This window comes from Neophocaena asiaeorientalis, unplaced genomic scaffold (assembly GCF_003031525.2).
Source record: "Neophocaena asiaeorientalis asiaeorientalis breed wild unplaced genomic scaffold, Neophocaena_asiaeorientalis_V1.1 scaffold629, whole genome shotgun sequence".
In the NCBI taxonomy this organism is placed as follows: Eukaryota; Metazoa; Chordata; class Mammalia; order Artiodactyla; family Phocoenidae; genus Neophocaena; species Neophocaena asiaeorientalis.
In genome coordinates, this window is record NW_020175468.1 from 3980576 (window position 1) to 3992895 (window position 12320).

A 12320-nucleotide genomic window follows, 5' to 3' on the forward strand; every position below is an offset into this window, starting at 1 on the left:
TGCATATCATCAAATAGAGCTCAATATTTACTGACTATTTTTGTTCAGGGAAATTTTATGTAAGGTGAAATGCACAAATCTTGTGTATCATTTGTTGATTTTTGATGTATATCTACACCCATGTAACTAAAACCTCTTTCAAAGTATAGAATATTACTATGCTAAATCCAGCATAATCCTTACCTCCTAGCCCCCTGCCCACAGAGACAATCACTGTTCCTGTTTTTACATCATAGATTAGTTTTACCAATTTTAGTCTTCATGGTCATTCAAACAAATCGCATAGTAACTATTCATTCGCGTAAGACTTCTTTTACTTAGCATTACACGTGTCTGTTTTCTTGATACCTATTAATTCATTCATTCAGCAGATGTTTATCAAACAAACACCAGACTTGTGCCAGGCACTGAGCTGGGCACTGGAGATCAGGGCTGGGACCAAGGGGAGGCAAGCCAGGTGCTCACTTTCAGGCTCCTGCAAGGGCTGGGTCAGCACCTAAGAGTGAGTGCCTTTTTAACTTTTTTTAAATTTTGGCTGCGCCCCGCGGCATATGGGATCTTAGTTCCCTGACCAGGGATCGAACCCACACCCCCTTCATTGGAAGCACGGAGTCTTAACCACTGGACCGCCAGGAAAGTCCCGAGTGAGTACCTGTTTAAATTTTTCACCCTGGGCTCATTGCTTACCTTATCCTGGTCCCAACCCTGTTGGAGATAAAGCAGTGCAAGAGACGGAAATGATCTCTGACCTCTTTTTGCCCCCGCAATTATTCAATAGCTATGTGTTGGTTCTTCTGCCAATACTACACTTTTAATTTACATTGTTCTAGGATATGGTTTGTTTTTATTAGGGCAAGTCTCCCCTCAGTATCAATACCTTTACTGAGTGCTTACTATGCGCCACCGTGTTCTAGGTGATGTAGATATAGTTAATAGACAGGGTCCCTGCTCTCAACAGGGACCTAAGGGGAGATCCAGACAACAGACCCACACACCCCAAATAAATCATTAACAGTCGTAAAAAGGCTTAAAAAAATCAAACTAACTGCTGACCTAGAGAATTTGAGAGGTCAGAGAGGGGGACTTTTGTATATTGGGTCCTCTATATAGTACTGTGGAGGTGCTGTTTAAGCTAGAGGAAGAGGTCAGCCAGCAAATAAATGGGGGAAGGATTTCCAGGGAACAGCGCAAAGGAAAGGCACTGAGGTGGGAAAGCACTTGGCCTGTTTGGGTAACTGAAAGAAGGCAGGTGTACCTCTGGATAGGAAGTAAGAAGACGCCTATTACCTGATGTATGTTAACAGTGAACATTCATGATTTTAATATTTATTGAGCACTTACCATGTGTTGAGCACTGTGCTAAGTACTTTGGAAACTTACCGAAGCTTTACAACAACCCTACTGAGGTTACCCCTTGATCACCCCTCTTTTACAGATGAAGAAATTGAGTTTAGGGGTGAAATTGCTGGCCCAAAGTGCTAGGAAATGCGATGGCACGATTTGCACACAGTTCTGACTTGCAAATTCATGCTCTTAAACCACTGTCTGTCTCCCGCAGAAAACACTCAACACATTTTAAACAAAGTACTGGGTGAACACGGAAAGACAGTTACATTTCTAGCTCCCCCAACGCAGTTTCTTATTTAAAACAACTATTCCCAGCTTGTCCTTCTCGCCTTCGCGGGGAGGTGGAGGGAGGCTGGAGGAACTACATTTCCCAGGATGCAGCGCTCGCCTCACTGCTGGCCGTCAAGCGTATCGGGAATTGTAGTCCTCGGAGGACTACAATTCGCCCACGGCTCCCAGCATGCATTTGGAGTCCGAACCGTGAGGTAGGAAACGGACAGTCGCGCAGCATGCTGGGAAGCGAAACCGGCTTTTTTCCCAGGCTTGCCTCCCAGACAAGCGAACCCATTTTTTTCCGGACTACAATTCCCAGCGGGCTGTGCGCGAGAGGGCGGGCGAGTTCGTCTCCCGGAAGTCCGCTCTAGCCTTCGGTCCCCCAGCAGCTGCTAGAGCCGGAGCCGCCCAGGAGCCGCGGGACCGGGGCCTCTGGGGTCCGGACGGGGGTCGCCATGGTAACGGGGGCGCGCCCACGCTGGGGACGGGGGAAGGGTGGGTCCACGTGCAGGTACTGGAGACTCGGTGGGATACTGACAAGCCGCCCCTGCTGCGGTGCGATGGTCTGGGCCGGGCGCGGGCTCTCGGGATTGGGGCCGATAGAAGGCCGGGGAAGGGGAGAACCGGGAGGTGGCTCTGAGCGCTGGAGTGTACCGGGCTCTCGAGGCCAGGGAGCTTTGGAGACCAGGTGGCAAGGGGAGAGGGCTGTGCGGGAGGGAGACACTGGAGGTGGCTGGAGGGTTTTGAAACAGGGAGGCAAGAGATCAGGGAGGATCTCAGAGATGGGCAGAAGGAATTGGAGGTGGGGAGGGGACATCCTAAGAGGAGGACTCTGGGAGCGTGGCAGGAGAGTTGAAGAATGGGAGACATTGTGATATGAGAGAGGGGGTCTCTAGAGGCAGGAAGCTGACATTGCAGGCGGAGGGGGTGTTGGAACTGGGCCGGATACTGCTGATGAGAGAGGTATCTCGAGGGGAAGAGACTGGACCCTGGAGACGGGAAGTAGACAACTGTAGGGAATGGGGCTTTAATGTCAGGGAAAGTGTGCAATAAAAGGGAGAAGCCTTGGCGTAGGGAATGAATGCTAGAAACGAGTGGGGAGCAATGGAGTAGGTCTTTGCAAGAGGAGGGGTCTTGGAGAGTAGGGAGTAGGCATGGAAGTGGGAGAGGTGGGGATGGGGATTTGGGAACAAGGACTGGGCATTGGATTTGTCACCGCTCCCCGGGGATCGGGATGGGGCGACCTGACAGAGGGCACTGAAACGGAGAAAGCAGGAGTCAAAAGGGAACAACTCCCGGGTAGGGGGCTTGGAGACAGAGAAGGTTGGGGAGCATCAAGAGGGGACATCAGAGGGGCGAGGATACAGGAGGGAAGGGACTTCTCATTGTGGATTCCCTGAGGTGGAGAGATTCTATTTGGGAGGAGAAACAGGAAGAGGCGTGTGAGGGAACTTAGGAGTAAGAGGCAGAGCTCTCCCTCAGCTGTGTAGACTGGCTTCTATGTCTCTCCTCCCTAGATACCCCATCTATCTCTGGCTCTGCCCCCAGGCTGTGGCTGTGTGGCATGGGTCCCCCCAACTCCCACCCCACGCACTTTCCCTGCCTGCCAGGACCCCTGCCCTAGGAAGTGGTTTTCCCTGGCTCAGCAGAAGGGGTTCTTGGAAGGAGAGTGTAATATCCTGTTTCTGTGCAGCCTGATTGGTTGGAGGAGGAGGGATGGAGTGTGTGGAGAGTGAGGCTTAGGAAAGAGAGCAGACTCTCGCCAGTGGGTGGAGGCTCCCACAAGTGAGGGTAAGGGGGTTCAGAGGAAAGCCTTTGGACTCCCAGCTCTGCTTTCTGGCTGCGAGACTTCCTTTCTCTGAGCCTCAGTTTCTTCATCTATAAAACGGGCATAAGCCTGCCCATCTCAAACAGAACTGAGCCCAAAGGCAGGCTTCCTAGCTACGTGAACTTGGGCCACGGTTTTCTCAAAGTCAAATGCCGATGAATTATAATATTACTAAGAACTAATATTTGTATAACACTTAGTATGTACTAGTCACTGTATTATACCTCTTATATTTAATATCTCTTGCAACAGTCTCCTGAGGGAGGTACTCTCGTTATATCCATTATACAGACGGAGAAACTGAGGTCCGGAGAGGTTAAGTAACTTGCCTGCAGACACACAACCAGCAGTGCCAGGATTCATTCGGGCTCTGGAGTCTGTGTCCTTAGCCACTTGGTCAAATGCCTCAGTCATAATAGCTCGTTTTCTTTAGCACTCAGTATGTAATAGGCACCGTACAGAGCACTTCCGGGATCAACTTGTTCAGTGTTCACAGTAGCCCTATGAGAGTTGAGCTGGCTTTTCAGAATCATAAAAACACATTTCCTAGCCATCACTGGTGATGATCGTAGCCGACACCGAGCGAACCTGCTAGTGCCAGCTACTAGACTAAATTTATAAACTTATTTAACCTTCAGAACACCCTGACAAAGTGGGTCTTCTATGGAAACTTGTTTTGCCGGGGTGGGGGTGGGGGGTGGGGAACTGAGGCTTAGAGGGGCGGATCTTTTGTCCAAGGTCAGGGAGAGGAGAGTTGGTGGAGCCTGGGACTTAGTGCCCTAGAAATGACTGCAGAGTTGGCCAGAGAAATCACGGGGGTGTTGGGGGGGACCTGGGACAGGAGCGTGTGGCCAGGCCAACCTGGCTGGGCTCTGGGGCGTGGCTGAGACCCTTGGAAGACAGGCCGCAGGGACGCGTGGGCCCTGTCTCCCCTGTGGGGATGGGTGGGGCTGTTGGGCAGGGCCGCCCAGCACTGGCCCGCCCTCCCCACCCCTCTCCCTCCCTCCTCCTGCTGCCCCCAGATCCGCTTCATCCTCATCCAGAACCGGGCAGGCAAGACGCGCCTGGCCAAGTGGTACATGCAGTTTGATGACGATGAGAAGCAGAAGCTGATCGAGGAGGTGCACGCTGTGGTCACTGTCCGAGATGCCAAACACACCAACTTTGTGGAGGTGACGGGAAACTACCCCCCCACCCCCGGCCAAAATGCACCCCCCACTTCCTTGCTTCCTTTTGACCCCTCCTTCCCAGCCTCCTGCCGAACCTCTAATGGCAATAATGCCTCACGCCCTCCTTACTTACCACATTCATTTATTCAACATGCTTGCGGTCTTCCTTACTTTGGGGTTTTTTTTTTGGTACGCGGGCCTCTCACTGCTGTGGCCTCTCCCATCGCGGAGCACAGGCTCCGGACGCGCAGGCTCAGCGGCCGTGGCTCACGGGCCCAGCCGCTCCGCGGCATGTGGGATCTTCCCGGTCCAGGGCACGAACCCATGTCCCCTGCATCGGCAGGCGGACTCTCAACCACTGCGCCACCACGGAAGCCCTGGGGGGTACGTTTTAGTGTGAAATTTTTCCAGCATACAGGTTAGTACAACAGGAGAGAAGTCGATTGCAAACTACCCAGATTTCATAGTATTAAGAGTTTGCTTTTCTTTTTCTTTTTATAAATTTATTTATCTAATTTTGGCTGCATTGGGTCTTCGTTGCTGTGCGGGCTTTCTCTAGTTGCGGCGAGCAGGGGCTACTCTTCGTTGCGGTGCGCGGGCTTCTCATTGCGTTGGCTTCTTTTGTTGCGGAGCACGGGCTCTAGGCACGTGTGCTTCAGTAGCTGTGGCTCGCGGGCTCTAGAGCGCAGGCTCAGTAGTTGTGGCGCACGGGCTTAGTTGCTCCGCGGCATGTGGGGTCTTCCCGGACCAGGGCTCGAACCCGTGTCCCCTGCATTGGCAGGCAGATTCTTAACCACTGCGCCACCAGGGAAGTCCTGCATTTTTGTTTTACCTTTTTCTCTTCTTTTCGGCCGAACAACTTTTTTTTTTCTGGTGCCTTTTAAAAACTTAAAATGCTCAAACACACAGAGTAGGGAATGGTATAATGAACCATCCCTTGCTGTAGTGTTTTCCATTAAGTTACAGAGATCACGGGGGAATTCCCTGGCAATCCAGTGGTTAGGATTTCTCACTCTCACTGCCAAGGGCCTGGGTTCAATCCCTGGTTGGGGAACTAAGATCCCATAAACCGTGCAGTACAGCCAAAAAATATATGTAAGTTACAGAGACCATGACGTTTCATCCCTAAATATTTCAGGATACATCTCAGAAAATAAAGACACTTCCTTCCATGACCAAAGTATCATCAGGCCTGATAAAATGAGTCATACTTCCTTACTACTATTACTCTAATACCCAGTCAATACTTAAATTTCCCCCAAATCATCAAAACTGATTGTCCAAAGCCAGTCAAGGATCTTGGCGTTGCTTTTGGTTTCCATGTCTCTTTGGTCTCTTTATTGAGGTGCCTCCAGCTTTAATTCCCACGAGATTAGCCTGTTCAAGAGACCAGGCTGATTGTCCTGTAGAATTCAACAAATATTAATCAGGGGACTGCTGTGTGCCGGGCAATGTTCTAGGCACTGGTGATACAGCAGGGAACAAAACAGACCCAGTCCCTGCCCTTGGAGAGCTGACAGCTGACATTCTAGTGGGTGGGAGACTGTTAGTAAAGATACAGTGTATCGGGTGGTGATAGGTGTCAGGGAGAAAAAAGAAACAGCTGTGGGGGTGGAATTGCTGGGGTGTGTACAGCAGGGGTTGGAATGCAGGTTTAGATGGTTTGGTCAGGAGGTCTTCGTTGAAGAGGGGCCATTTGAGCCCAGACCTGAAGAAATTGAGGAGTGGAAGGAGATGATATCTGAGAAAGGAACATTTCAAGCCCAGGGAACAGCAAGTGCAAAGACCCTGAGGCAGCAGGAATGTACAGGGGCATTCCTAGAATAGCAAGAAGGCCAGTTTATCTGAGGTGGAGTAAGCCAGTGAGGATGGTGGGAACAGATGAGATCATTGCAGAAGGCACAGGGCGTTGTGGGCCATGGTGAGGACTTGGGCTCTTGCTCTGAGTGAGACGGGAGCCACGGAGGGGTTTTGAGCTGAGGAGCGACATGGGTTGACTTAGGCTTTAGGGATCCCTCTCTAGGGGACAAGAGCAGAAGCAGGGGGACCACTCAGGAGGTGACCTCTGAGGTCCAGGTGAGAGATACTGGTGACTGGCACTGGCATGGAAGCAGTAGGGGTGCTGAGAAGCATTTTGAAGGTAGAGCCAACCGAAGGGCCAAAGATTGGATAAGGTGTGTGAAAGAAAATGGAGCCACCAGTAGGGGGCGCTGTCACTTTCTCAGATGGGGCCGACTCAGGAAAGAGCAGGTTGAGGTGAAGGTCAGCCCTGAGGTGTCTGTTCTCATCCCAGCGGAGATGTCCAGGAGGGGATGAGGGGAGAGGAGTGGGGACGTCAAGGGATGCCCGCTGTCCCGGGGCATCCTGCTGCCGGCGCAGGGTGGGTCCCCCACTGAGTGCTAGAAACGGCAGCAACTGAGGGACCCAGAGAGGGGCAGGGAGGCCCGAATAGACAGGAGTAGCCAGAAAGGCTGGCGGGTCAGGTGAAACTGTCACAAGGGGGCCTGAGCATCTTAGGTTGCTCCCAATCCAGGCCCACTCCAGCATGTAGCCCTGTGCAGGGCAGTGCTGGTGACACAGTGGTGACAGGAAAGAGCCAGGAGGATGACAGCAGGAAAGGGCGAATTTCAAGAAAAGAAGAGTGATGCTCAGTGTCAGATCCTGCCAAGGCCACACCAGCTATGACAGTCAGTTGGTAACTTCTCCAGATCAAGTTTTCCTGCCCTCTTGGCTTCCTGTCTTGAACCCTCAACTCCAGAGCAGGGGCCTTCAAACATTTGATCATGTATCTGTATCAGTTTTAAAAAAAAGTAGAGGGCTTCCCTGGTGGCACAGTGGTTGAGAGTCCACCTGCTAATGCAGAATATATTCTTTTTTCTTTAATTTTTTTATTACTATTTTTTAAATTGGGGTGTAGTTGTTTTAGTTTCTACTGTTCAGCCAAGTGGAGTCCCCTGTGCTATACAACAGGTTCTCATTAGTTATCTATTTTATACCTATTAGTGTATATATGTCAATCCCAATCTCCCAATTCATCCCACCACCACCCCCTTTCCCCCCTTGGTGTCCATATGTTTGTTCTCTATGTCTATGTCTCTATTTCTACCTTGCAAACCGGTTCCTCTGTACCATTTTTCTAGATTCCACATATATGCATTAATATACAATATTTGTTTTTCTCTTTCTGACTTACTTCACTCTGTACAACAGTCTCTAGGTCCATCCACGTCTCTACAAATGACTCAATATCGTTCCTTTTTATGGCTGAGTAATATTCCTTTGTATATGTGTACCACATCTTTATCCATTCGTCTGTCGTCAATGGGAATTTAGGTTGCTTCCATGACCTGTCTATTGTAAATAGTGCTGCACTGAACATTGAGGTGCATGTGTCTTTTTTTTTTTGGCTGCATTGGGTCTTCGTTGCTGCACGTGGGCTTTCTCTAGTTGTGGTGAGTGGGGGCTACTCTTCATTGCGGTGCACAGGCTTCTCATTGCGGTGGCTTCTCTTGTTGCGGAGCATGGGCTCTAGGTGTGTGGGCTTCAGTAGTTGAGGCACGCGGGCTCAGTAGTTGTGGCTTACGGGCTCCAGAGCGCAGGCTCAGTAGTTGTGGCGCACGTGTGGGCTTTCTACACTGTTCCCATTGATCTATATTTTTGTTTTAGTGCCAGTACCATACTGTCTTTATTATTGTAGCTTTGTAGTATAGTCTGAAGTCAGGGAGTCTGATTCCTCCAGCTCTGTTTTTTTTTTCTTAAGATTGCTTTGGCTATTCGGTGTCTTTTGTGTCTCCATACAAATGTTAAGATTTTTTTGTTCTAGTTTTGTGAAAAATGCCATTGGTAATTTGATAGGGATTGCATTGAATCTGTAGATTGCTTTGGGTAGTACATTCATTTTCACTGTATTGATTCTTCTAATCCAAGAACATGGTATATCTCTCCATCTGTTTGTGTCATCTTTGATTTCTTTCATCAGTGTCTTATAGTTTTCTGACTACAGGTCTTTTACCTCCTTAGGTAGGTTTATTCTTGATATAGTCTTACTAATCCATGGATTATGTGCAGGAACTACTGTAATAATATTAGAAAACATACTGGGAATTCCCTGGCGGTCCAGTGGTTAGGACTCTGCGCTTTCACTGCCAAGGGTGCAGGTTCAATCCCTGGTCAGGGAACTAAGATCCCACAAGCTGAGCAGTGTGGCCAAAAACAGTTAGAGAACATACTCAAAGTATAGGAATTAACAAAAGGATACAGTAGGAAGAAAATAAATAAAAATCAGGGACTTGAGGACTTCCCTGGTGGTGCAGTGGTTAGGAATCCACCTGCCAATGCAGGGGACAAGGGTTTGAGCCCTCGTCCAGGAAGATCCCACATGCCATGGAGCAACTAAGCCCGTGTGCCACAACTACTGAGCCTATTTGCTGCAACTACTGAAGCCCACGCACCTAGAGCCCATGCTCCGCAACAAGAGAAGCCAGCACAATGAGAAGCCCACGCACTGCAACGAAGAGCAGCCCCCACTCGCTGCAACTAGAGAAAGCTTGCACGCAGCAACGGAGACCCAATGCAGTGAAAAAAATAAATAAATAAAAATAAATTTATTTTTAAAAAAAGAAAAAAACATCAGGGACTTGTGTTGGCTTTTGCAGTCGCCACCAGGTGGCGACACACGCACACACGCCAGGCTGGCTTTTTCAGATTTTGGCCAAAGACATGGAACTTTGCAAGCCAGTATTCATATCTCTACGTGTCTATCACTTTAGCTACTTACACATGCGTATAAAATTAGAGTCTGCGTCCCTGGTTCATGCATATTTATTCGTGGATTGTGTGTATGTGATAAGGTAGTAATATTTGTATTTATTTTACGGTTCAGTTAAGGGCAAGGCTGAGATTGTCTTGGTTACAGGTGGTGAGTGTACACTGCCCAGCACAAAGCCTGCCACACAGTAAGTACTCAGGCAGTGTTTGTGGAATGATTGAGTAGATTAGTTCCGGGCTGAGGAGTTTGACTCTCTCCAGAGGCAACAGGGAGCCACAGAAAGAGGGGAATGGACACCGTGGAACACCCCTGCCTCTCTCTCTGGGCTCTGGGCTTTTGCATAGTCTGTTCCCTCTGCCTAAAGCACTCCTGCCCGTTCACTCCTACTCATCCTCCAGATCTCAGTCCAGATGCCCCCTCCTCCAGGAAGCCCTCCCGGACCCCCATCCTGGGTCAGCTGCCTGCCCCCTTGGGGCTCTCACAGTCTAGCCCTGCCCACTCAGGGGATGACTGAGGATGAATCTGTCTCCACTGGACAGTGAGCCCTAGGCAGGGAGGGCCAGGACCACTGTGTCCCCAGCACAAGGCCAGACACAGAACAGGGCCTCAGGGACCACACGTGGAACGCAGGACTGAATATGTTGGCTCCACCCTGCCCAGCACACTGGGTCCTGGGCACACCCTGTCACTGACTACCTGCCTCTCTGCTCCGCAGTTCCGGAACTTCAAGATCATTTACCGACGCTATGCCGGCCTCTACTTCTGCATCTGTGTGGATGTCAACGACAACAACCTGGCCTACCTGGAGGCCATCCACAACTTTGTGGAGGTGCGCAGGCAGGCGGGTGCCGTCCCTCGCGTCCCTTCTGTTGGGATGCATGGGCCCTCCTTGCCCTCCCCTCAGAGGCGGGGGGCGGAGGGCCACTGTCTTTCTCTGCCCTCCTCGATGTTTCCTCTGGTCTCTGTCTCTCCCCTTTCCTCAGCTTCTCTCTGCCTTTTTTTGGCCATCTCATTCTGATGCCTTCTGTTCCTGTCTCTGTGTGTGTGTCTCTCTCTCCCTGCCCATCTCTCACCACCTCTGTCTTCCTCTCCCAGGTCTTAAACGAATATTTCCACAACGTCTGTGAACTGGACCTGGTGTTCAACTTCTACAAGGTGGGCTCCTGGTGAAGATGAGATGAGGAGGGGGCCGGAGGAGGGGGAAGGGGGGTGGGCTGGACCCCCGCAGCCGCCCCGGTGCCTCTGCGGGGGTCTGTTTCCTGGCCCTTGGGCATCAGAGCCCCCAGCCCCCAGGGTTTAGACCAGCATCCTGGGGGTCTCCCCACCTCTCACACCAGGTCTCCCCTCACCCTCCCTTCACTCAGGTTTACACGGTCGTGGACGAGATGTTCCTGGCCGGCGAAATCCGAGAGACCAGCCAGACGAAGGTGCTAAAACAGCTGCTGATGCTGCAGTCCCTGGAGTGAGGGCGGGCCGGCCCCTCCCGCCCCCGGTCCTGCCCCTGGTCGAGCCTGCTCCCTTCCCCTTTCCAGGCCCGGGGTCCACCCCAGCAGCCCCGTCCCTCAGCTGCCCCGGAGGAAGACACCCAGCCGGGTCTGGGCCACAAGGGAAGGGGCCGCCCCCCACGGCCTCTGGGCCCCAGCTGTGGGCGGAGGCCACTTTGCGTGTACCGAGTAACCATGCCGTTGTCGTGTGATGCCATGAGTGCGTGCGTGGAGCCCCCAGTAAACCTGTGGTCCCCGCCTGGCCTCGTGTCTTTTGAGCCCTTGCCTATCTTCCCTGGGAACCAGGGGCAACTCCGGACGCCCTGCCATCAGTGCATCAGGCAGTCAGTCAACAAACACTCCTCGTGAGAATTCCCTGGTGGTCCAGTGGGTAGGACTCTGAGCTTTCACGGCAGGGGGCCTGGGTTCAATCCCTGGTCGGGGAGCTATGATCCCACAAGCCGTGCAGGGCAGTCAAGAAGAGAAAAACACACACAAAAAACAACCCCAAGGAACTGCTCATGCTGAGGTTGGGGGAGGGGGAGTGCAGATGCTTTCCCACCCGTTTCTGCCCACAGAGGGCTGCTGGGACTGGAAGCGGTGACAGATCTCGACACTGAGCGCTTGCTACTAGAATAATGATGCTCCGGGCCAACACCGATGTCTCTCAGGCGCCGTTCTAAGCCTTGACGTGTAGTGCCTTACTTCATCCTCGCAAGACGATGAGTAAGGGACTGTTAGAGGAGGTCACTGAGCTCAGAGAAGGCTGCAAGACTCGTTCAAGGTCACGTGGCGAGTGCAGATGAGCCAGGTTGCTTTTGAGCCCAGGCAGGCGTCTCCAGAATCCTCGTTCTTAACCACTAGGCCGGAGGTGCAGGCGCTGGGCCCAGCGTTCAGTGGTTCTCAGCAGTGGCACTTGGGGTAGGAAGATTCTTCACTGTGTAAGACTGTCCGCCTCCATCTGCCAAGTGCCAGTACCCAGTGGCCCTCAGCACTTGTGACAACAGAAAACACCCCTGCGTATTTCTTTCTTTTCTTTTCTTTTCTTTCTGCCTGCACCGTGTGGCTTCTGGGATCTTAGTTCCCCAACCAGGAAATGAACCCAGCACCATGTCAGTGAAAGCGCCGAGTCCTAACCACTAGACCACCCGGGAAGTCCCCCCCATGTGTTTCTAGTGCCCTCTGGAGGGGCTGTGCCCCCTCCCCCCATGCCCACTGAGAGCAGAGTGATGGCTGCTGGCTGCAGCCGTGACTGGCATCCTTGGCAGAGCTGACAATGCTAGGCACCTCCCGTCCACTTGCATTAATGTGACCCAGCTTCGCGTCGGTCTCCCAACTGCAGGGGTAGGTTGTGTCTCAGCTCGCTACATACACACTATACAACCTTGGGGTAAGTCACTTAACCTCTCTTGCCTCTGTTTCTTCATCTGGAAAGTGAGTCGACTATGGTT

The 12320-nt window shown here is 51.7% G+C and overlaps 1 protein-coding gene across 1 annotated transcript; it reads left to right on the forward strand.

The window, feature by feature from the left end:
• The first annotated feature begins 1930 nt into the window (after nucleotides 1-1930).
• AP2S1 (adaptor related protein complex 2 subunit sigma 1) lies at nucleotides 1931-11133 on the forward strand. The gene is made up of 5 exons (XM_024768713.1): nucleotides 1931-2078; nucleotides 4471-4620; nucleotides 10101-10214; nucleotides 10481-10540; nucleotides 10750-11133. Exons 1-5 carry the CDS (start codon nucleotides 2076-2078, stop codon nucleotides 10849-10851), a joined length of 429 nt encoding a protein of 142 aa, XP_024624481.1. The 5' UTR covers nucleotides 1931-2075; the 3' UTR covers nucleotides 10852-11133.
• Nucleotides 11134-12320: the final 1187 nt, after the last annotated feature.